This window comes from Elgaria multicarinata, chromosome 12 (assembly GCF_023053635.1).
Source record: "Elgaria multicarinata webbii isolate HBS135686 ecotype San Diego chromosome 12, rElgMul1.1.pri, whole genome shotgun sequence".
In the NCBI taxonomy this organism is placed as follows: Eukaryota; Metazoa; Chordata; class Lepidosauria; order Squamata; family Anguidae; genus Elgaria; species Elgaria multicarinata.
In genome coordinates this window covers 35,845,230-35,870,683 of record NC_086182.1, presented here as the reverse complement: position 1 = coordinate 35,870,683, position 25,454 = coordinate 35,845,230, and the positions used below count along the sequence as shown (strand labels likewise).

Genomic DNA, 25,454 nt, shown 5'->3' with positions numbered 1-25,454 from the left:
AGTGACTTCATGGGCTGGATTGGGGTGCCCTGCAGGTCTGCACCCCCTGCTCCAGGTGTTTTCGATATCTAAGGGATGAGCTACCTTTTTGTGGTGGGGTGAAAGTCAGCCTCGGATGTTCAGCAGACTTTGGTGCATATGCATGCCTGGTCATATCTGCACATGTTTCCTGGTCTGGGACGTGTTGTTCAAGGGAAGGGTGGGATTGGGTTTGTCACAGATGGGGAAGGAAGGAAGAGGAAGGAGGCAAACTCAGGCACCAAGTCTTAGAAGTTAAATAGCAGTTCTTACAATGGCCAGTTGGAAAAGAGTTCGTAGCAAGGAGGAGCCTGATGGAGCTGGTCTTGCAGCAGGGCTGAGGGAGGGGCCCTGCTTCCCTGCTCAGCTGCCTGGTGAAATATATTGATTCGAATTAAGCAGTGGAGTCTTGGGCTGCAGGTTTCTGATCCAACTTTATTTTCAAGTATCTTCAATTGGAGTAATCTCCGCTAGCAATTTGAAAACTGCTTGGGCGTCTCTCAGTATGGCCAGTGTTAAGTAGTGTACATTTGGTTCAGTTCAACTTGGACCATGCTAGCCAAAGCCTTTTAGTGTGAGGCTAGGAGACTATATGCAAATGATTCTTATCCATTTGTTCCAGATGGGAAATACTTTGGAGAAATGAAATGATGGATGACTGTCCCAGTGTGATTGGTCTTCAGTTGGTCACTGTTTCTGGAACCTGTATTGGCCATTTCACACATCCTCTACCCAAGATAATTGTGTAGGAAAAAAGATCTAATGAACTCATGCTACAGAGGGATAGATTTTAGTTGAACATTGGGAGAACCTTCTTAATGGCAAGCGCAGTTCAACAATGGAACCAATTACCGTGTGTGTATATGTGTGTGCACTCGCGTGTGTGCCCAGTCTCTGGAGGTGTTCAAGCAGAACACCTCCAGAGCCATGTTTCTAGTAGGGATGCTCTAGCTCTGGATTTTCTCCATTGAACAGGAACTAGTTAGCCTGCAAGGAAGCCCCCTCCTCCAACTCTATGATTCTAACTGGCCATTTATGTACATTCAAGTATAAGTGCAGTTTTGTTGCATATGTCATAGAGGTCAACTTTCCTGGCATTTAGGTAGTCACAGAATGCATCCTACAGCCTGAAAGAACCGTAAATGGCATACCTGTTCAGTGGTAAGAAACTGAAGGGGATAACTCACTCTGGATTTGATAAAGGGTTTCGATCAGAAAAGGAGTTCAATTAATCTTAAAATTCTGGCATGGTAAACGCCCTGCATGCTGATTTCTCATGATGGGCCATAGCGTGAACCTAGAACTTAATCTCCTGTTTATGTGCCTGATAAAATGATGACCTCCTTGCAGCTTTTCATGATGTGCTGTCCTGGCGAGCAATTGGTGCGTGAGAAATGCTCTGGTGTGTTTTCGTCAGCCCAGCGCCATTTAGTGCTGTAGGCCAGAGCAGTTGTCGGCTTTAGATGCATCCTTGTTTCAGCAAAGCGTTTGCTTCCACCTACAGGAAGCAGGAGGCAAAAACGAGCCGTACGCTGTCCATCGCAGGCTGGTCTTGACAAAAAGACCAGCAGCACTCCCTGGGCAGAGTTCTTTCTGGCGCCACTACAAGGCTGGCTTCATTTGCATGTGCCGGCGCGCCGAAGACCTGTTGCTTTTCTGCCTCGTTCCCTCTTTCATTTACTTGTGCCTCACATGTGACAGACAAACAGGCAGCATGCAAAAGAGATGGCAATATTTTTTATGCACAAACAGTATAACTTTTGTTTCTCCTGCTTTTTCTACTGCTCGTTTTGCTGGAGAAATAGCCAGGAATTCTATGGCTCTGAACATTCGTAATGAAGCTGAAGAAGCAAACACACAACTCTATGTCACACAGCATCGAGAGCTATAGTTAATTATGAACACACATTTCTAAGATTGCACAATTGATACAGTTCTCAGCCCTTGTTTAATTAAACTGTGAGGCATAACAGGAGGTACGTGTCTAGCACATCATTGCATGTCTTAGTTTACCTGGAGAACATGATAAAACAATGGGTAGGTGTTCGTTGATGTGTCATAGTTCAGTATTTGCTTAAATACATTGCTCATACAAACTGCTGTTTTTTACCGAAATGGCAATACATGCATGGCAGTCCTTGGGTTTGACACAGTTTCCTGTTAACCCCAGTCTGATAGGTGCCATCAATTGTAAAGCTGTTCTTTAGGAAACAAGGTATTACAGTCACAAGCTTGCTGCCAGCTTTGGAAAAACAATGACCATAAAATTGGATTCAATATTGTTTGGTCACTTACAGATCATGATGCAACAAATCTGGCAGCTGTTCTTGAATCTGCCATGTTTTTCTGCAATATGTCATACATAAAGCTGCCATTGAGAGGAGTTTGGAAACTCCTGTTGGTTCAGCAGGCAGCTGCCAGACTATTAACTGCTGCTTTCCTTCGGGATCGACGTGCACTGCTTCTGGTTTTTTTCTAGCCACAATTCAAAGTTTTGGTTTTGACCTACAAAGCTCTAAACCGGGGTGAGCCACACACACACCCCATGTGCTCTTGGCTTTATATGCAGCGCCCCCGCCATCCATAAAACTTGCTGCTGTGGCAGTAGTGGGGAAACAGTTGAGTGCCCGCCCCTGAATTTAATGGCGGCAAGCTGCGACGATGGCCTAAGAAGGTGCATTTTTAGCTATAAAACAAGGTGGGCAAAATAAGGTTGACCACAATGAAATTTGGTGGCAGACTGCCAGTTGTTTTGCCACTGCTGCTGCTGAAATTCAGCAGGGCAGTGTGACCTTGTGGTGGTAGGTTGAAATTGGCTTCCAGAGTTGCCCAGCCCTGTTCTAAACAGGATGGGGCTAAAATATCTGAAGGACCATCTACTCCTAAATTACACTGACAGACAATTGAGATTATCTTTTGAAGTCCTTCTCTGGATACCCTAAACATTGGAAGTGAGGCAGGTGGCTCCTGGAGAGAGGGCCTTTTATGTGATGGCACCTCCACTCTAGAATTCCTTCCATAGTGGGGATATTTATTTACTTATTTGCCTTCTACCCCCATCTTTCTATCAAGACAAAATTGCAGTCAAGGCTTACAATAATGAATAATACTTGATTAGAAACAACAATCAAATAGATACATTAGAGCACAATTAAAACATCTGGCACAATCTTTGTCATTTTAGGAACCTGGCCAAGTTATATTCATCCAATATTTTAATTATCACGTGTTGCTGGAGTTTATATTGAACTGCTGCTTTAGTATACTGTTAGGGTGATTTGTAATGTTACTAAACTGCATTGTGGAAAGGTAGGAAGGAAATTTAATAACTGTACTTCAACCTGAGTTGCAATGTATATGAATGAACATCATGCATTATGCGGTATCTGCTTCTTCATGATATGATTTTTAACCTACCTAAGCAAATTCATCTGCTACTTCAACCTAAACATAAGGTTAATGGGGAAATTTTAAACTTACACATAAAGGAATGCTACATACAATTCTAATCTTTATCAGTGGCCGGTATGCTTTGCCTCCTGCCGACATCATCTATGATGGTGTGCGGGCCTATGATGTGGTTGGACTTAGTTCCAGATGTTGCTGCTGTACAAATGAACCAGAGAGTGACATTCAAGTCAGTTTTCCCTCTCTTTTGGACTACAAAGGCCCTTCTAAATGATCTGGAGTTAGGAGTGAAGAGTGGGGTGGTCAACTCTGAGGTTGACATAGTTATTCAGAGTTGTAAACGTAAAAAAAAATAGGTTGTTAGATGCTCTAAAAGTATCTCTATAATTGAGGTGAATGGACAACAAAATGCAAAATGTGGTCCAATAGAAGTCAATGTAAAGTGATGCACATTGGGCAAAAAAAGTCCTAACTTCACATGTACGCTGGTGTGAACAGTGCTGGCAGTGAATGAAAGAGATCATGGCTCAGAGTAGACGAAAGAAAGTACTCCTTTACCCATTGTATACTTCAAAAGATGGTAGGTTGGTTCTGATCCACCAGTTCTCTTCTTCCGCATGAGAGAAAGGGGAGTTAGCAGCGCATGGGGAGAAGGGAGCATAACTAATTGGCTAGCCCAATCTCTCAGACACAGCAGTAATAACGCTTTATATCATATCTGCATATATTTCCTTGTGTGTATGTGTTTAAATCCTTTATTCTGGGTTTTTTACTTTTTTTGCCTTCATGGCTGGATATTCGAGATGCTTTAGAATATGACTTGCATTTTTTAAGAGAAGAACAGCCAGAAAACAGGAGATGCCAAGTTTATGGCAGACTGTCTTGTGATGTTTGCTTTCTCTGACTGCGGAGAGCCCTGTGAGTTTTCACAATAGGCATTTTTCGAAGTACCGCATACTCACAGCTAACGTATTTGCTCTGGAGAATGCTAAAAATACACTGGCAGAGAAATTACACAGGATTAATCAAGTCGGCCTTACCCATTGCCCTCTCGTACGGGAGAGAACGGGATTATTAGCCCAAGATCATTGCGGCTCTGTTGATGCAGTCAACGGGCATTGCTTTGTTGCTTTGATGCTCTTTTCGAAGAAATGATCTGAAAATGTATTGAAAATACACTTACTCAATAAGTTGGATCATTGATGGATCTGCCTCAATTTTTCTCATTAATGCAGCATTTGGAATCATCAAAATGAAATACATTCATTTACTGGCTCTAAGGTTGATCTATGAGGAGTTTTTAATCTAGCTGTAGTTTCTTTGCATAAAAGTGCCTCATTTGTCTTGGCCTGATAGTGTGGTGACTGAAACAGAGAATCATAGAATCATAGAATAGCAGAGTTGGAAGGGGCCTACAAGGCCATCGAGTCCAACCCCCTGCTCAATGCAGGAATCCACCCTAAAGCATCCCTGACAGATGGTTGCCCAGCTACCTCTTGAATGACTCTAGTGTGGGAGAGCCCACAACCTCCCTAGGTAACTGATTCCATTGTCGTACTGCTCTAACAGTCAGGAAGTTTTTCCTGATGTCCAGCTGGAATCTGGCTTCCTTTAACTTGAGCCCGTTATTCCGTGTCCTGCACTCTGGGAGGATCGAGAAGAGATCCTGGCCCTTCTCTGTGTGACAACCTTTTAAGTCTTTGAAGAGTGCTATCTTGTCTCCTCTCAATCTTCTCTTCTCCAGGCTAAACTTGCCCAGTTCTTTGAGTCTCTCTTCATAGGGCTTTGCTTCCAGACCCCTGATCATCCTGGTTGCCCAGGATGAACTTCTGAGAGTTCAGTAGTACAGCTGAACACTGGAAGAAATGACTGAAACGAAAGTGCCTTATACTTCATTTTGGAAATTACCTGCAACTTTCAAATTTTGTTTTAATGTACTTAGGAGAAAAACTGCACATTTCCTTGTTGGAAATTTACTTTGCTTTAGGCATCTTGCAAGGTCTAGATTTCTTGGAGAGTAAATTAATTTATTAAGTTTGCTTCACTTTTTTTTTTTTTTTTTACAATTGCCATAACTCAGGTAGTTCCCATGATTCCATGGAGACCACCACAGTTCCTAGCATACCTAGTTAAAATAAAACAAACAAACAAAAATCCCAGATAACAAGGCTAGAAAGATCTCTTACTGAGATTTTGAAGAGTTACTACAAATGAGGGTGGACAAAAAAGAAAAGAAAATTGATAGTAATAATAAGATAGAATCAGCATTGTGCATCAACAACAATAACATAACAACAGGTCTTAAAATTTTAATCAGATGTTAAAAATAAATTCCTTTTTATAATATCCTAGTTAAAATTACATCTGAAATATTATTAGAGTGAATTAGTGATCCTCTCAAAGTGACTTAAAGACTGCTTTTCTATATAAATAAAAACTTGGGGAAAATATCTTCTTGAGGCTAAGCGCTCTAAAATATGACCCAATAGCTCATTTACTATATTGTTACTATAAGCTCATTACTGGGACCTGGGGACGGGCAGTGGACACATTAAACCCTGGCTACAGCAGTTACCACCTTGTACATTTCAGTAGGATCATGTGCAATACCTGTTGCTGGGGAACATGGGTGGGATGGTGCTGTTGCACTGTGTCCTGCTTGTGGGTCCCTGGCTGACAGCTCTTTGTCCACTGTGTGAACAGAGTGCTGGACTAGATGGCGCCGTGGTCTGATCCGGTGTGGCTCTTCTTATCTTCTTACCCACTACAGCGTTGTTTTATATCCTAAGTTCTACGCTCTGTTAACTATCTGAGGTTTTGCACTTTGCTTCTTTATAAAATTGAGATGCTTTGTTCTCTCCAAAACAAGGGGCCTTGCCATTCATCGTCTCAAAATATAAGCCACTTTACTACCAGCACTTCTGAAAGGTTCTGTGCACTTAGGGTGCAATCTTATAGTTGTTAGTTGGATGTCCCAGGAGCTATAGTGTTGTTTGGGTCTCCTCCTCTGAGGGAGGAGAGAGAGAGGTCTACCCTTGGAGCGAGAGATCTTAACCCAGATACCACTTCCCAGTCTCCATGGAAGCCTCCGCAGCCCTGGCCTCTCTGACATCAAAGAAGAGAAAAAGGAGGCAACCAGATGTGAACCAGTGGGTGAGCCATACGAGACTACGGCCATGGCTAGACCAGGCCCATATCCCGGGATTGTCCCGGAGTCATCCCTATGCATCCAAACAACACACAGGGGATCCCGGGAGCAGGAAGGGACGACCCGTCCATTTTCCTGGGATAATGCTTGGGTCTAGCTAAGGCCTATGGCTCTACACTTCTCTTGGACCACAGACCCACCTGCAAACTGGCTTTGATCTATGCCAGCCCTGGAGCTGCTGTGCATCAGTTCTTTCCCACAAGGGAAGGAATTAGTAAAACAAACAAAATGTGGCCTGTAGAGAACAAGTAATGCTTGTTTGCACCCAGATTGTCCCCAAACTTTGGCTTGATAAAACATGAACCTTGTGCAAAAATTTTCACATTTGTACAATTTTACAAAGCTGTGCAAATTTGGAAGGGTATTGTTTGGGTCTCCTCCTCTATGATTCACCCAGAGACTAAAGTGTGAAATGGCACATTTGTGAACTTTTTCTTGTCAAAATGTGCATGTTTTTCAAACACAAGCAGATGTTTTAGGATTTGCAAGTATTTTCAGAGAGTGCATTCTCCTGCTTGTGCTGGACAATGAGCAAAAGTCAAACAAAGCTGGAAGAGAGATCCTCCTGGAAAGTACAAATTCTGAATACAGTTGCAAACAAATGTGTTTTAGCGCTTAGATTAACAAAGTAGTGTCCGCCATTGCTTAGGAAATATATGTTGCACCCATGGGAAATTTAGCTTTCAATCAACCCTTCCTGCTACCAGCAGGGAGTGGACAGTACCAGGCTGTATGGACTTGGGTCTGAATTAGTGTAAGGCAGCTTTGTAGATTTTAGGCATTTATTTGCAAAGAAGAAAGCAACCAGTTTCATGCAAAACACATTTCGGGGTTGGAGTGGGGGTGGGAGGTATTTGCATTAATAGAAAATGTAAGCAAGTATTCAGTCCGTTTCCTTAGCCACCCCTTCCTACACCCCAGTTACTACATTGCCTCCCCCATTGCTTTGCTGTCTCAGGCATTTGTCTCCTCTGATTGTCATCCATATCAATGCTTCATTACTGCTGTATTAGGCATGGCATGAGCTAAATTCTGCTGCCGCTGCTCCCCCATCCCCTTGCATAATGAGCATGCTTGTTAATCTTAGAGACTCACTGTCATGTGCGACAGAAGAAAATAGTTTCAGAAGACAGACTGAGGAAAGAGTAAAACAGCAACAACAAAACTCAACAAATTGGCATTTATTGGCATTATTGTGTCTGACAATATCTTCAGACAGGCTTGCCTGCTCAGATGATAAAAGCATTGCCCTTAAAACGTAGAATGTTCTCCAAAGTTAACAGTCTTCCCTTACACCATTGTGCGCGCACACAAACCTGAGCTGCCAAATATATATTTTTTCTGCCTGTTGTTTTATATACCTCGGCGTGTCTCTTTAACCTCTGCTTTTCTGGGGCATGCGGTATTTCTACAAAGTTGTGAGAATGTGCTCTAGGCTGGAAGGCATTAATTCCTCTTCCCTGGGATGTGGGGAGGGCTTTTTGGAATCTGATGTGTGCGCTGGCTGCCAACTTCAAGGGGAGCAGACTTTTAATGAGCGACCTGAAGTGAGAGGCGGCCAGTGACTAGCAAAGATTGAGGGAAGGATTGCTGTTGTGGGTCAAATAGGCACTAAAGGCTGATCTGTCCTAGACTGAGACAAGGTCCTCTGGGCCACCGGAGACCCCTGGCTGATAGGATGTACCATCCAGATCATTTAAGTAACTTAAAGCAGGATATTGTGCTACAGGAGAAGGTGTCCGTGTTTGTGTGTGTATGTGCTCAGGTTAGGACCTGTGCTGATGAATGGTTATTCAAGAGGAGCTTTTTAATATCTGCATCATACAACCTCTCTTCAGATGGATCCACAGTTTGTTGGGGTGCTATGGCTGCTTCTTGTATATTTATGTATTAAGAAGTAGAGGGCATCATTGGCCCAAATTGGGCACACATGTCACCAGTTGTGTGGGATCTTGGCTGTTACTTTCTGCTCTCCTACAAAAGTGTTTTATTCCAATGTGGTTCTGCCTGGGATACTTGAATGAGGCAGTGTGGGTGGTTTAAGTAACTTCTATCCTCATGGGCAGAAATATTTGGATTCTTTCTAAGGCTGCCTTCTCCTTATGCTTTTACCCAGTGCAAAAGGATATGGCTTCGATATCATTCCTCATCTTTGCATGGGGAACAAAGCAAAGAAGAGCAGTATTTTAATCAAGCCACAATTAGAACTGTGTAAATAGTACTGAAGTAAAGAATGTTCCTATGAAATGTGGCTACTATTTGGAATGTACCTTTAAGGCTGAGAATCCCAGCTGGTAGAGAATAAAAAGTTATCAAATGAAATTGACTAGACCTGAAGCTTGTGACAACACAACAAGGATCATCAGTGTATTTTGTGGGGAGGATCATGGGTGTGTTTTGGTGGGCAATCTAGGTTAAAGCCAGTGTCATAGATGAGTTGGCTCAATGCCATCTTTGTAGGCAGCGTCCTACTTGAAATAGCTTGGATTGGGCTGAGCAAAAATAATTGCTACTATGAAATAATTTTGTAATTACCTCTGTAATTAAGGGCAGTTTGTTAATGAAAGTGCTTCGTGAATAATGACTGCAGGGCACTCCATCTTGCAGTTTCATGCAGAGTGATTGGTTTGTGTGGTGGAAGTGGTTAGGGAGTTAGTGACACAGCTGTCATGGTAACAGGATGGATGTAAATACTGAAGGCTGTTGATGATGGAGAGCCATCATTATCTGCCTTCCCTATGGGAAATGGTCAGATAAGCAAAAATAAACTTAACATATGACAGCAGGAGCTGTTGCTTATGTCTCTTTAGTGCAAACATTTAACGAGTCCGTGCAAACCCAGTCCCCTGGATCTGATGGTTTTTAAAAGCACATTTCCATTTAAAGCATAGAGCAATGTTTGATTTCGCTTTGTTACCATTAGTCATTAAACTGGGCTAAACAATTCTGTTGTACAATGTACATGTACATTGATGGTGCTATATAAATAAACAATAATAATAATTCTGTTGGTTTAGTTTTGTGTTCAGAATCGTAAGAAACCGATGGGGGAATATGCTGGGCGCTCTTGAATAACGCCGGCTTTAAAACAACACGCTCACACCCCTCTACGAGTGATAGAAGGGAAGCTTTTTTGATGTGTGAACGAAAGGGCAAGACAAATCCAAGTAAACTCAGGAAAACAGAGCAACAGGCAAATTACAGTAAATAAAGGATATTTATTTATTTATTATTATTTATTTTATTTATTTATTACATTTTTATACCGCCCAATAGCCGAAGCTCTCTGGGCGGTTCACAAAAATTAAAACCATCATAAAACAACCAACAAGTTAAAAATACAAATACAAAATACAATATAAAAAGCACAACCAGGATAAAACCACGCAGCAAAATTGATATAAGGTTAAAATACAGAGTTAAAACAGTATAATTTAAATTTAAGTTAAAATTAAGTGTTAAAATACTGAGTGAATAAAAAGGTCTTCAGCTGGCGACGAAAGGAGTACAGTGTAGGCGCCAGGCGGACCTCTCTGGGGTGCTCATTCCACAACCGGGGTGCCACAGCGGAGAAAGCCCTCCTCCTAGTAGCCACCTATTAACAACAAAAACTTGGAATTCTATTCGGTTATTCTCCTAATTTTGTAAGGCTTTAGAAAATAGGAGGTGGTGGTGGCAGCATGTTGGAGGAAAAATATGCATCCAAGTTAGGGGACATGAGTATTAAAATTCTGAAAGCTACTGAGAGTGTAGAGTTCTACAGCTGTCTGGTTAAGTGCCATGCACAGGCTGTACCTCGACTGGTCTGTGTCCATTAGAAGGAAATATCAAATAGATTTCCAGTTTTATAGCCATCTGCTTCCTCAGCTTTATAAAAGGGTCTTGTTTCTGATAATGCCTTTGATATTATTACCTGCCTATGATTTTTTTTTTCAGAATAATTTCCATGTTCTGTTGTAGAAACAATGCACTTACTTGGTTCTTGTTTTTCCGTTTCATTTGCAGGTAAGAAATATGGACACTTAACATATTCTACCCTCAAGCTTTTGCACCTTATGGGATGATAGTAGTCAGTGAGAATTCTTCCATCCGAAGGACTATAGATCACATTTGATGAGCTGCCGATGAGTTTCGTTGGCCTGTGGTCAAGTTTAAAGATGACTCAAATGGTTGGTGACCCCAGGCATCGTAATGTTTCTCTGTGGCAGTAAGGATATTTTGCAAAGATTATGAACACTTAATTTGATTCTCAGTAAATAACGCTTAACATTTTGAGCAGTGCTGCATGTCTGTGCATTAATGTGTGCTTGCCTGATCATGTTTAGGTTATGCTAAACTCCATGCTAACGGTCCTTTATTGTACTTCCACTGAAAATACCTTCTTGAATCCTTTTGACAATATGGTAGTGGGATACCAGGAAATGATTTTCATTTTCTGTATTTTGTGCTGATTTTTGAATGTCTTCTGATCTCACCTAAGCTCATGAAATTCTTGGATGCCAACTTTATGAAGCATTGACATCAAACCTTGGTTTCAGCCCTGAACTAGAACTGTATAGCGTGGCAGCACATGCTGTGGCGTTACACCCCACAAGTCAGTTCCCTAATGCATGTCTAGCATTTGTAAATCTGTGGTGCTTAGAATGTTGACCTGAGTGGGTGGAGTTCGAATGTCCTGGGAGGTGGAGGAGTGATATATAAGGGAATGACGGAGGAGATTGTGAGCTCTCTCTGTGTGTTAGCTCTGCATGTTAGCTCTTGGTGTGTAGAGTACTTGGGTTCTGGAGAATTTGAGGTTCAGTGTAGAGAGTGGTGTCTTTTGAGGGTGGTGTGCAGATGGTCAGTCGGTGTATATTAATACTGATAATAAAGAAAGTTCAAGAGTGAATGTGTCAGAGAAAGGAAAGCGTGTATGAGAAGAGTGAAAGGATTGGATGAGAGGTTTTAAAAAAGGTTTTTTTAAAAAAGGTTTTATTATGAAACAAAGCGTGTGAACTTTTTAAAAAAAATTTAATCAGTTTGTTTTAACTACCACAAAAATCCCACGTGTCTGTTTGGCAATTATCATCTGCAGTTATTTGCATTTAACACCCACTCTGACAATAATTCACCTCAGTACATATAATTCACAGCGCTTTAATTTATTACTGAAATCCTTCCCATTTCACCCCTCTCTCCACATAGTTTGGAGAAAGGCGGTGGCTGTCCTTCGCCTCAGGCTAACCTTGAGCAGGGAGTGTCCGCGGCCGGGCCTGGTGTTCAGAGCCTGTGTCGTGGCCCATGCCCCCTCTATCGACCCAGGGTGGGCACCTACAGTTTTGGCCTTGAGATGTCTGCTTAAGATCTGTCTCTTTCTGCAGCCTCCCCTTGAGTTGTGTGACCCCAGCCAGCGTATTTCTAGTTTTATTGTTGAGCAGTGATCATTTTGTTTTATTGTTCTACTACTATTACGTTAAACACTTTGATAATTTTATTGGAAATGGTGTTCAGACCTGTGCGATAAATAAAATAACGATAAATAAAATAACGATAAATATTTGCAGTACTCCTGGTATCACATTTTAGATATCATGTAACTGTGAAGTTGGGGGATTTTTCTGCCAGCTGTGATGGACGTGTCTATAACTTGGCCTTTCTGTCAAACAAGAACAAAACATAATTAACCACTACGTACTACACTTTTGATTTGTTATATATGCACTATCTTGCCCTTGTTTAGGATGAAAGTGTTTACTATTGTGTAGCTCCATGATGCCTCCATGCTCAAAACCTAGCAGACAGCAATTTCTGAATGGAGAAAATAGTCCTTATAACTGCAATGCTGGAAGGAGAGCCTCCTTGGCAAATAATTGCATGTTTCCCCCAATGTGTAAATGCTGGACTTCCAAGATGGGCAGGTGGCGAGACGACGCATTTGTGGCAAAGCAATGATATCCCCATATTTTTTTGCTTTTGCCATTTGTGACCAGAAAGAGAAGAGAAAACTAAAAACCGGGAGGAAAATACTGATACTACATCTTACCGATTATGAAATAACCTAGCACAATAGAAATAATAATTGAGGTGTTATTTGCATGTCTCTTGCATCTATTTTACATTTTAATTTTACTTTTTTCCCCAATGGCAGCAGTGTTCACTGCAGTCCAGTAGTCTAGACTGTTGGCCCACAGCGCTTGATGCACAATCACAGGTCTTTGCTTAAAGCAAAGTTGCATAAGACAGTAAAGCTTTTTAAAAGAAATAATAAACTAAGAAATCAAGCCGTGGATTTGTCTGGCATTTACATTTTTTTATGCTGCTCTCTCAACTTTGTTTTACGCTATTTTTAACGAAAGATTGTTGTAATTATTTTATTTATGTAAATCACTTTGTGAGGATGGTCTGAAAAGTGCTGTAGAAGTGTCTTAAGTAAATAAAATAATTATTTGCTGGCGTGAAAAGTCCTGAAGAAAAGAGTGGCTGACCACCCAAATATTTGTATCGGCTCACATCTTGTCTATTCGTACACTATCATGCACTTGAGCGTGCAAAGAAAGGAGGCCTGTTTGCAGGAGGGGAGAATTTCCATCTCTTTGTAATCTCACTGGTTAACTATTACTTGTTACATATTTTCAGTCAAAGAAGTGGGTTCCACTGTTTGCCCTTTAAAGAGTAAGTTCATTTATTACTGCTTTCCTCTTTAATACACTTTTTTTGTTGGTTTGTTTTAATTGGTTTGCCAAACAGATTGAACTGGCTTGATTTACTGGGGCTTCTTAAATAAGCACAGTAGATTACTTGGAATTGTAGTGGTGTTCCAGTGCGAAGACACTCTGGTCCCCCAATATCTTCAGTCTTCACTTTGTCCGAGAAAGTGAGACTACAAGTGGTCTTTGCTGCTAGTGCCATTTTGAATGCTTGGATGTCAGACAGGAGATGGATCACTTCTTGGAGCGTGTTGGAGGGGTTTATAGATGGCAGCAATGAAAACTGATCGGAGCCTGTCTCAATGCCAATCAGTCTATCAAACTAGCGCTAATTATAGCTATTACTTCCTAACTTCCTGCTGCCTTATTTCCGAATGTGCCTTGCTGTAAAACACATCTTGTGCCTTGCTGGAACAGAGATCGCAGAACGTTTGGTTTTGTTTCCTCCTTTTACTTTGGGGAAGATTAGTTATTAGTCAAGAGATAGCAAATTGATTTTGGTGTCACGAAGGATGCCTCCGATGACTCTGTGATCTGCAAGGATGTGAGGCCCGTGTTTGTCTTGCAGCTCCTCTGAGCTGTGTCTAAACTTTGCTACTGTGTCAAGTTGGGAGGAGGAGGATAGGATTTACATGCCAGTTGCTAGGTTGGATATGTTTTGTTTTATTTATTTATTTTACTTTTTGGTCATTGTATGCACTTTCCTTAATTTACTGAGCAAGGTCTTTCCCTTAGCAACCATTTTACTGGGGCCTGCCTGGGTATTCAGATCACGTTTCGATGCTATCTGTCAAAACAGGCCTGGTTTTATAGAGTGTTTGTCTATGAAATGAATCCACTCCTTACTCTTCCTCTGCCACCCACCCACCCACCCCCCGTCTCGTTGTCCTCACAGTGCCTGGTGTTCTATAAACCCGGGACTTAATCCTGCTCCAAATGAACTTTGCAAGAGCCGTATCAGAGGTGACCAGAATGCAGATGCAGGCTTTAACAGCAGTTCTGTCATTCCGCATCAGTGCCTCTGTGAAAAGAGGCATCCTTCCACAAGCGTCCTATTTGCATAGCAAAATCTTTTTAATTCCTTTCATAAGGGCTTGGCTAGGAGTGATGGAATTGTTCATGAGGAGAACCAGAGAGATTTCCTTTTTGAGATTACATTGCCTCTGGAGGGCAGGAATAAGCACAAGTTAGTCACAAAGTGCTTCCCCCCCCCCTCGTTGTGTAAATGGAATTCAGTTCCAGATTACACTGACTATGAGTCATTTGTGTTTTATTTGGGTGGGTAGCTGGGGTGCGCGAGGACCTTTGCTTTTGTGTTCTCCGTTCTCCCTCTCAGGGGCTTAGGAGACATGCGTTACTCAAATTGGCCAACTTTGCCCACAGCCATTTCTGATGTCACCTTTATTTCAGACCAATGACTTCCCTTAGTCAAGGACAAATAAAGCTCTTGAAGCCTCCAATCGAGCAAAGACAGGGACAGGATGGCAGAGGGTGGTGTATTCAGGTTCTGGGAGAACCACATAAGAGATATCATCATTTGGAGTGCTGCGAGAACAGAGATTGCTAGAGTTTGGAAAAATGCCCAAGGACTTCCATTCTGGAGATACGTTGATACAATATGGTTGGTTGCACTAGTGGAGAAACTAACCAGTCATAGAATCATAGAATAGCAGAGTTGGAAGGGGCCTACAAGGCCATCGAGTCCAACCCCCTGCTCAATGCAGGAATCCACCCTAAAGCATCCCTGACAGAGGGTTGTCCAGCTGCCTCTTGAAGGCCTCTAGTGTGGGAGAGCCCACAACCTCACCAGGCAACTGATTCCATTGTTGTACTGCTCTAACAGTCAGGAAGTTTTTCCTGATGTCCAGCTGGAATCTGGCTTCCTTTAACTTGAGCCCATTATCCCATGTCCTGCACTCTGGGAGGATTGAGAAGAGATCCTGGCCCTCCTCTGTGTGACAACCTTTTAAGTCTTTGAAGAGTGCTCTCATGTCTCCCCTCAATCTTCTCTTCTCCAGGCTAAACATGCCCAGTTCTTTCAGTCTCTCTTCATAGGGCTTTGTTTCCAGACTCCTGATCATCCTGGTTGTCCTCCTCTGAATGCATCCTTCTTGAAGTGTGGAGCCCAGAGCTGGACGCAATACTCTAGATGAAGCCTAACCAGGGCCGAATAGAGAGGAACCAGTACCTCACATGATTTGGAAGCTATACTTCTATTAATGCAGCCCAAAATAGCATTTGCCTTTCTTGCAGCCATATCGCACTGTTGGCTCATTGCAGTATGTCTAGAGGAGAAATAAAAGAAGATAATTTTGTGGTGCAGTAGATTCTAATTTGGTCTAGAAACTGACCAATTAACAACAATTAACAATAGATACAATATTTTCATTGTATTGTTTACAGGTGTACTGATAATGTATGTGTGTGACTGTATTTGACATATGTTATAATTACTTGTTAGTTTGGTGGATTGGGAGGGAGGGAGGGATTGATGTATTTGTTATTGCTGGAAACTGCCTTATAAACATTTTAAAAATAATAATAACTTGGAACAGCTTCCCACCAAAAAGCATTCAAAAACAAACTTGTGTTGAAAAAAATATATCAAAAGGTATAATTAAAAAAAATGCTAACATTAAAAAACCTAACCTTAAAGTAATTAAATATGTATGCCCACATAATCTGTCACTTCAGCATAAATATGTTAATTAGTTGAATTGTTAAAAGCAAACGTAGATGTTCACACAAATACTAGAAATTCCTTCACAGCATTGGGACAGCTAAGGGCAAGTTGTCAACAGAAATAAACTAGCAGAATTACACAGAGAAAAAAATGAAATTGTGCCATTAAATCTATGCAGTAAAGCAAATAGAGCTGCCCTTCCTAATTTCTATTATAATACAATCTTGTAATGTGTTACAATATAATACATCACCTAATATATGTTGTAGTTATATAATGTTTGCAGTTATTATTTTTTCCCTGTGTGAAATATTCCTTCAAACTGAGTTTGCTCTGATGCATTCTTGGTGTTTTTTCTCCATCTGACACTTAGGGGCCTTGTGTGTGTAACCTCTTCAGTGGTTGTGATGACTGGATGATGGGAGTTGTATTCCAACATATCTAGAAGGCAGCAGATTGGGGAAGTCTGCATCAGACCATGAGCAGACTTTGATAGCTGGGGTTCCAGCATTGCTGTTTGGGTGGCGTCTAAATGCCGGGGCAGGAGGGGGGCCCATGGTGACAGCAGCGCCAAATGTATGCAAAGTCTCACAATGGCAGCGTTTGTGTTTGAAGGCAAAGATCTTTAAGCCTTTTCCATAATAAACCTATTTTAAAATGGGAGCGAAACTAACCCCACCACCACCACCCTGGTCAAAACTAGAGTCATATGTTGCCGTGGATAGAGTTATATAGTTATTTAAATTAGAATGCTTTTCTGCCCTAAACCTTCAAATCAGCATACCTCACCCAAAACAAACAAAAATGCAGTGCAATCAATTAATCAGCAAAAATAATTGATTAATTGATTAAGACAGGGCCTTTTCGGTGGTGGCCCGCAGACTATGGAATGATCTCCCTGATGAGGCTCGCCTGGCACCAACGCTGCTATCTTTCTGGCGCCAGGTTAAGACTTTCCTCTTTGCCCAGGCATATGGCGGCACATCTTAATCACCCACATGTTTAGTTTTTTAACGGTTTTTAATGCTTTATGTGTGTATGTTCTGTGTTTTAGAATTTTTAATTTTGTATACTCATTTTTATCTTAATTTTAGAATTTCTGTAAACCGCCCAGAGAGCCCTGGCTATGGGAGCAGTATACAAGTGCAATAAATAAATAAATAAATAAATAAATAAAACTAAAAAACATCAAACAGCACAAAAACAGTAGTAAAATAGGCAAGAATCAGGAGGGACAACTTAATTAACCTTGAAGGCCTTTTGAAAAAGGACAAGAAAGTGACAATAAGGAAGGGCCAGACATGCCTGCTGCAGGAGGGTATTGTACAGTATTGGAGCTACCACCAGGAAGGCCCTATCTTGTATTTCCATCATCTGAACATCTGAAGATGGTGGCACATGCAGCAGGGTCTCCCCCAAAGACCTCAGTGGGCGGGCAGGATCAACTTCTGTACCTTCTTTTCCAGCAGCTGTGTAATACTTTGCGAAAAGTTTACTAAATTTGCAGTAAACGCTAAAAATAAATTGCCTAGATTTTAGGATCCTGGGGCCGTTTTCCAAGGCACTTCCTCTCAATCAGTGCAATAGAAAGAGCTCTTTTGACCCGTCTCTTGCGTTTTGTATGATATCAATTTTGAGTTAGAGGCGAGTGGGCTTTCCTCCCGTGTGAGATGAAAGGATATGTCTGAATCTGACAGCCCTGCTGGTTCTTCTTCATCTTCCTTGTGAGAGTTACCAACTTTGGGAAGCTTAATCAGTCAATAAATTGTCCTGCCCAAGAAATGATTGCGCATAGAAGGGAACCGCGTATGTACACCTCTTGAAAGAAGAGCGTCTTCCAAGTTTACATGAAATGGAAAGGGTTTCGAAAAAGTGTGTGTGTGGGTCAGGGTCAGGGTTAGGGGTGCCTTTCTCTCTGGGCCTAGCTTTTGGGATCCCTTCACTTCCCCTTCCTTCTATGCTTCTTGCATAAATGCATCTAAACTTGCAAATCAAACAGGAGCCACACAAGGATCAGATGGCACGGAGCTAAAAAGGGTTGGCGCGATGCCTGCCTGACCTTGGGCCTGTGCGCTCTTTAACAAGCAGCAGGCTTTCTTACCAGCTATATTGGCCTTTTATGCCAAGAACAATCTACTATGATGTATTTCTTCCCATTTCTCTAATACTCAGCGTGGGGTGGGGTGGGGTGGGGTGGGGGCTGTTTGCTTGTGGCGGTCTGCTTTCCCCTCTTTCCTCACAGAAAAATAAGGCTTGCCCTTGAAGCATCAGTGAATTGTTCTTGCAGTTTGGATTTTTGATGATTTATGGCCTTTGTGAATGAATGAATAAATAATTCAAAGACCTAAATTTCTCTCTGCATTTGGGCATTGGGCTGCTCCTTGGACTTCCAGAAGGATCAGCCATAATATTAATTACATGTTATTCCTGCTTCTTCAGTGGTCCTGGAATTGGGGACGCTCTTTCCTAAGGAGTCCATATGTCATAGTCTTCCTTGGTCTCCTTTCATAACTAAGTGACAACACTTTTTTATTCTGTCTGTCATTTGGGGATTAGTGGAGATTCTCATTTTTTAAATATAATTTCAATTATTATTATTTGTTTTTATTAGCACAGTGCGTGTTTTGTGCGGATTATTTTGTTTATTCATTTAAGTTGTTGTAAGCTACCTCCCCCCCCCCTACCTTCAAGTCAAAAGATGGTCTATAAATGTAGGGAAATAAAATAAATAAATGTCCTCCCCGGAAGTGGTTTGCTATCCAAAAACACATAGAAATAAAGGCAATATTACAATAATAATGCAATTTAATAACCTAAAAGCTGCTGGGTTACTGTATAGTTTAAAGGTAAAAAAGAGGGTCCTTCACAGTTCATTTAAAAATAAGCGAACTGTCCAGTCAAGTTACTGTGAAGAAAGCCCTTGATGGGGGGGGGGGGGGTACTGCAATTAAAGTGTCCCTGAAGCCTATCTCAAGGCCTTGGGATAGTGTGTAGGATATTTTGAATATCCAGGATATTCTTCTAAAGAGAGGTGCTGAAATTCAAGTTGGTTAGGAAAGCTGCAGCCTCTGCCACGAAGTCCTGCCTCTTCAGCCTTGAGAGATCTGGCTAGTATTGTCTGCTATCTCCTATTTTTTTTTTTTTTATTTTGCCAAAGGAGGCTTGTTTTCCATCTGCAACTGGTTTCAGCGTTGCTTTTTTAAAAGGCTGCTGGTGTTTGCTTGTTTTCCCTGTGCTGTGTTGGTGCATTCTGCACTTCACAGACCAATCTCATCTTTCTAAATAACATGAAATTTACAGAGCTCGGTGGGCCTGTTACAAAAACAAAATGGGCTCTCAGCCTCCTTCTTTCGGCTCTCATTTGGCATTCATGCGTTGGTATGGGTCTCTCTTCCCCTCACCTTTGATTAGCAGAATTCCAAGAATCTTGAGTGGCCAGGAGACTTATTCAACTCCTACCTTCCTTGGGAAGCTGGAGCCACTTCTGTCAAGTATAATGAGCCCAGCTGCTTTCGATTGGGGTGAAAAGTTCTTGAATGCCAAAAATGGAAATTCAGCCTGTTATCCTGAAACCGAAACCCAGTATCCCTGTGGTGAGAAAGAAGCTTTCAGCTGTTTGAATGCATTATCCTGAAACAGAGTCTGAACTCCAAGAATGAGCAATGATAAAATGTTTTGTGCAGGCCATGGAAGTAAAGCAGTGTCACACATAATGGCCACATTTAGACGTAATGATAAGCCAGGTTTCTGGAAAATCCTGGCTTATTGTTTGTGAGCAGTGTGCTATATGCTGTCTCTCCAGCAAGTGGGGATGGTTAAACATATCATAGACCCTCCATCCCTGGTTAGTTTATTGTGGCATCCAAACCATGAGTTCTAGCTTATTTCTCCTCAAACAAGCTCGAGTTGTAAGCCATGGTTTATTGTTGGAACGATTAAGCAGAGTGCACTAGGAGTTGGCAGCATTTCCTCAGAACCCTGGCTTATCTGGACATGCAAAGCAGGTCAGTCGCCCATTAGCAGAAGGTTAGAAAGCTCATGCGATGCCTTGGGGGCGGAGGAAACCATCAGGACATCAAATTTAGTCCTATTCCTTACTTCCATGTTGGAAATCTATCTTCCAAATGTCTGTTTTGACATTCTTTTGGTTTGGCTTCCATTACTGCTTTTATGCCATTTCATTTCACTTACAACTTTTTGGGATTAGTGTTACATTTCTGAATGATTATGTTTCCTTAGCGAAACTAAAATAAGAAGATGCAAAAAAGAAGAAACTTTGAATGAATCTGCAAATTTGTTGCAAGTACATAGGACAAGAGCCTTTCAGTAGGTTGAGTGTGTGTCGTGGTTGGTTGGTTTTTCTCTTTTGTGTATCAAAGGCCTGGTTTCTGGGACATGTTTGTATGTACGCAACAAATAGGCTGGTGGTCGTGAATGAAGTCTCCTCTCTTTTTGCATGTGCAGAACCCAGCACAAATCAATAGGAAGAGAGAGGATGTAGAGTGTGTTGAAATGAGTTTGATTGTCTCACTTAATATATACTCTTTAAGTCCTTCTAATGCAACAGCATGATGCTAACTTCCTTTGACATTCTAACTGTGCATTACTCACTACATCAATCGATCATAGCTCTGCCCTGCATGGAGTATTGATGGACAACTTAAATACTTCTCATTTTTTTTAAAGTGAAGCATGGGTAATTAAGCAATGCACTCTGCAAGTTGGAGGCTCTGTGTCTTTCATAAAGAACCAATAATGAATAAAAAGTGCATTAACCAAATTAAACTCTTGCATGCCTCTAGCTCTGTAACGATGGGCTCAGCTTTTATGAATTTCATTACAGGAGAGCCGAATTCTGTTAATCAAATGCTCTAGCTGGAAATGTCCATGGATTTTAGTTGTTGCTCCAGCTGTTGCCTGTGTTTGAGAGGATATAAATGTTATGGCGGCTGATTGAGCCACTTATGTCATGCCTGGTCTCTATATTTTTCCTTCACATGAAGAACTCCGAGATAAATGCAATTATATAAACAAGGTGCCTTTTAGTGTGTCACCACTGAATAAGAAGATTGGAGATCAGTGTTTAAATTCCAAAATCTGAGCATGATCCTGGCTCGCTTTTTTACATGATGGCAGGACAGTGATCAGTTTGCCTGTTTAGGAATCCATTGATTTCACCCACTTTAGATCTTGTGCCCTGCCGTTCCCTGAGGCTCACATGTTATAACGTACATAGGTCAACTACAAAACCACACTGAAATGCATAATTCTGAAAACAGAAAGATCAATCTCCTCCCAGATCCCAGCTCTCTTCAATGAGTTTTACACAACCATTCTCCACTGAAGAATGTCCAGCCAAAAAAATCAAACTTACTGTACTTCAGTAGGCTGGTTTGCATGAACGGCAGCCCAACATAGGTTGTTATTTAGTATTTTGAGTTTTAATAAATGTCCCAATTACATGACAACCTTGAATGATTGCAAACTCCTTGGTTTGTCCTTCTAGCCAGTGAGCATCCTTGGCAAAGGTGCCTTTTTTGTAACTCAAAATTTTGCCTTCTTAGTTGAAAAGGGGTGTTTAGGAGCTATCCTTTCGTTACAGGAAGCGTCCTCCCCCCTTTTCCATTTATACTTGTGTGTGTGGATCTCTATCCTAGTTCATGCCTCATTTTACATTTAGTTACTGGGGGAGGGGAACTGCCATGATTCAGCTCTTTGGAATCTCTTTGGTCAAAGCACTGGAAACCACAGCAGACATGGACCCAAGCCATGTGTTTGCACCGTAGTGAGAGCTTCCGAGGAAACACACTGCAGAATTAGCGTTTACATTGCGTGTTTCAATCAAAGCATTTTGATCCTTGTTTCTGCAAGATAATCCTAAGAAGTTCTTATTTTGAGAATAGAAAACCAAGATGGATTTAATTCATAAAGGGAAGCAGCCGCAAGGAATGTAAATGTAAGAGTCTGATAAGGTAGGATTTCCTAGTTGCTATGGTAACCCGTGGGTCATGAGCCTGAGAAAATAAAGTGAGTCCTGAAGCAGGGAGGATGATTATAAAATTTAACTGTCATTCTTCATTTAGAGTTGATGGCAAACATTATTTACTTAAGTTTATCTCCTGGCAAGCAAAGATCCTTTTCTTTCCTTCAAATCGGGGATGCGGATCCCAGTGTTGGACATGCTTGACATTAAGTGAACCCTGTATTTATTATTCTAACCAGGCAATTTGTACATAATATCCCTGTAGATTTGGTCACTATTCTAAAGAAACCAAAAGCTTTATCTTACAAATCCAACGTGAAAGCTTCCGTAATGCATCTCTGTGCCTGCATAAAGGTAACACCCACACCCACCCCACCTCACCCAACCCACTGACACAAATGGAAGGAGAGGGCAGGGGACGACGTCCACCAGAACATTCTGCAACTATAATTATTTCTTCTTGTCGGCGGATAGAGTTTTATGTAAGCAGGAAGAGGAAATTTACCAGTCTAATTATTTGTGCAATGCACATAGTGGGCTGTGCTTGCTTGGCATTTGGCTTTGATTCCCTGAGAAGGCACGGTTGGGGGTGGGGTGGCAAGCAGACGCATTGTGCTCTTCCTGCAGCGTGTTCTTGGCTCAGCTGGCTTTGGCTTCAGTAACAGCATCAGTGTTTATATGTTTTTAAAACCAATTATTTGACAGCTGATCCTTAAAGACCACATCCCACTACTGCTGGCAAATGGATAGACTAAAGCAGTGGTTCCCAAAGTGGGCAGTACTGCCTCCTTGGGGGCGGTGGGATTGCATCGGGAGTATTAAGAGGCAAGGGAGCAGCAGGTGGGCTCTAAGAGGCAAAGGGGCGGCAGGGGGGCGCTCGAGGTGGTCTTTTCCGAGAAGCGCCTCTCCAGAAGATCTTAAAACACAGGGAAAATTTTAAGGAAGAAGGTAGTTTGCTCCCAAGCCATGTAGGGGAAGAATCCACACATGTATTAATACCGTTTAATACCGGTGAATTGAAATGTTTCAAAAGCACTAAAACGCTAATGAAGAGACATACCCTGCTTGGTGTGCCCTGCCAGGCTGGCTTCAAAACAGAGGCGTTCATTCTCTTTTCCCTCCTTCGACAATCCTGCGGCGGGTGCTTCCCATTTAAAGGGGCCGTGCACAGCACTGCCCCTTGTTCGTTCTCAGCTCCTCAGCTCAGCTCCTCTGCCTGGCCGCTGCCACCCCTGCTCAGCCCAGCACCCAGACCAGCAGGATCCAGAGGGGTGTGACCCCTTTAAATAGTAAGCACCTGTCCCAGGCTTGCTGAGGGAGGGAGAGAGGGAAAAGAGAGTGAACACCTCTGTTTGCAGCCGGCATGGCGGGGCACACCAAGCAGGGTATCTCTCTTTATTAGCATTTTGGTGCTTTTGAAACATTTCAACCCTGTGCCTGTTTGCTTTCTCTTCCCCTCCTTATTGTTTTATTATGGTTTTATTAGAATGTAAGCCTATGCGGCAGGGTCTTGCTATTTACTGTTTTACTCTGTACAGCACCATGTACATTGATGGTGCTATATAAATAAATAAATAAATAATAATAATAATAATAATAATAATAATAATACATGTGTGGATTGAGGAGGGTCTTGTTGGCAGCACGGCTCTGAACAACTCGGGCTGATGGAGCGCCTCTCCTGACATGACCCTACCCAAATATACTACACTCATCATCTAAGGCCCTGTGAAATCTAATATTCTTGCTAAATGACTATCAGACTTTGAAAAGATGATATCACTGGATCAAGATCATCAATTATGTTTAATTATATAAACTAAAAAAATGTAATTGGATTTTGAATAAATATTCAATTAATTGTTACTGTTTTGAATTTTATTGTTATTATCTTCCTTAGTGGGTCGTTAAAAACTGCTATTCTGAATAATGATTTTTATAGTGGAGGGTAGGGGGCGAACCAAGGGGGCGGTTACCTGAAAAAGTTTGGGAACCACTGAACTAAAGGGTGCATATGGGTTTAATAACTGCTATGGTGCTGTATGTAATGGGTGCTACTAATCAGTTGATGGTATAGGAACCCTTGTGATCTTGTGGGTTTAAGAACTGGGAGACCTAGATCTGAATCCCATCTCTGCGGAGTGCACACACGGGGTGTAACTTTGGGCAACTCTGTGTGACTGTTTGCACCTCAAAGAAATATGTATGATTGTGTTTGCATTCTCTGAGAATTTGTGTAGCTAGACTGTCCTTTGGAGAAGCAATGCTGATTCTTCCTTAGCAAGGCTTCTCGCTTCATATGGTTAATTCTAGCTGCTATTTGCTAATTTACCTGGGCCAGAAGGAAGGGTGGTTTGTTTTCTGAAAAAAAGATGGCGTCCGTAGAGCTATGGAGTGCCAAGAGGATTACATTTAGGTTAGAAATAAGTGCCATAAAGTGGTTTGCCATGAAATTTTTCTTCCCTCACTCACTAGGTGGTTCTGGGATTGGGAGCAAAAATGCCCCTGGATCTTTAGAAGTCCCCCCCCCCACCCCCACCACTTGCTGTAGGAGGATCTGGTTAGGCATCTTTCAAGCATGGTCTTGGTTAGAGAATATGTTCATTAATTCATTTCATTTATTATATTTCTACCCGCCCCACAACCGAAGCTCTCTGAGGGGTTCACAAAAATTAAAATAGATGGCACAAAGTACGAAAAAGTATTTGCATAAAAACATGTAGACAAAACATGCACACAGATAGCATATATCTAAAAACAGTACTTTAAACGATCTGTAAAAGGCGGTCTAAGATGTAATTAAAACTCATTATATCCCGCCAATTGCCTGAGAAAAGAGGACAGTTTTTCCCTGGTGCTGAAACAAAGGCAGTGGGCATGTCTACACCAGCCTTTTCCCCCCGGGGTTGTCCCTAGTTCGTCCCTGTGCATCCGGGACGTCACGCGGCCGTCAGGACGCTGGGGGAGGATTGCAGAAGCAGGTAAGTCTGTGATCCTCTCCCCACCCTCAGCCTTAGGTGTAGACATGCCCAGTGTTGGAGCCAGGCAGGCCTTGCCGGGAAGAGTATTCTATAATTGGGGGCCACGACTGAGAAGGCCCTCTGTCTTGTTGCCACCCTCCAAGCCTTCTTCGGAGGAGGCACCCGGTGGAGGGCCTTGGATCCTGAGCGTGGTGTACAGGCCGTTTCATTCCGGGAGAGACCCTTCATCAGGCATTACGTCCCAAGCCGTGTTAGTGGGCTGGGACAATGAAAAGCTTTTCCTTAGGGAATTCTGGCCTTGGTTAGGGTGGGGCTAAGTAACCCATAAGAGCCTCCTCCAAAAGTTATTCTGTTGTCTCAAAACAAATGCTGCTGGTTCCACGTTGTTTCAGAATGGATACTTCTGACATGCCTAAATACTTAATGTTTCTCAGTTTCTTGCAGTGAAAGTTGTCTAAAATAATTGATCAGCTTTTCTTTAAAGTAA

The 25,454-nt window shown here is 42.0% G+C and overlaps 1 protein-coding gene across 7 annotated transcripts in view; it reads left to right on the top strand.

The window, feature by feature from the left end:
- The window catches only part of CADM1 (cell adhesion molecule 1), a 193,069-nt gene that overhangs the window by 50,267 nt on the left and 117,348 nt on the right, over nt 1-25,454 (top strand). For 6 of the 7 annotated variants that reach the window (XM_063139183.1, XM_063139182.1, XM_063139180.1 and 3 more), the window contains exon 1: nt 10,811-10,841. In XM_063139183.1, coding sequence (XP_062995253.1) covers nt 10,826-10,841 — 16 coding nt within the window. In that variant the 5' untranslated portion in view covers nt 10,811-10,825. Of the gene's footprint in view, nt 1-10,639; nt 10,842-25,454 lie in introns of those variants that run through there. The other variant, XM_063139184.1, reaches the window with a different exon arrangement.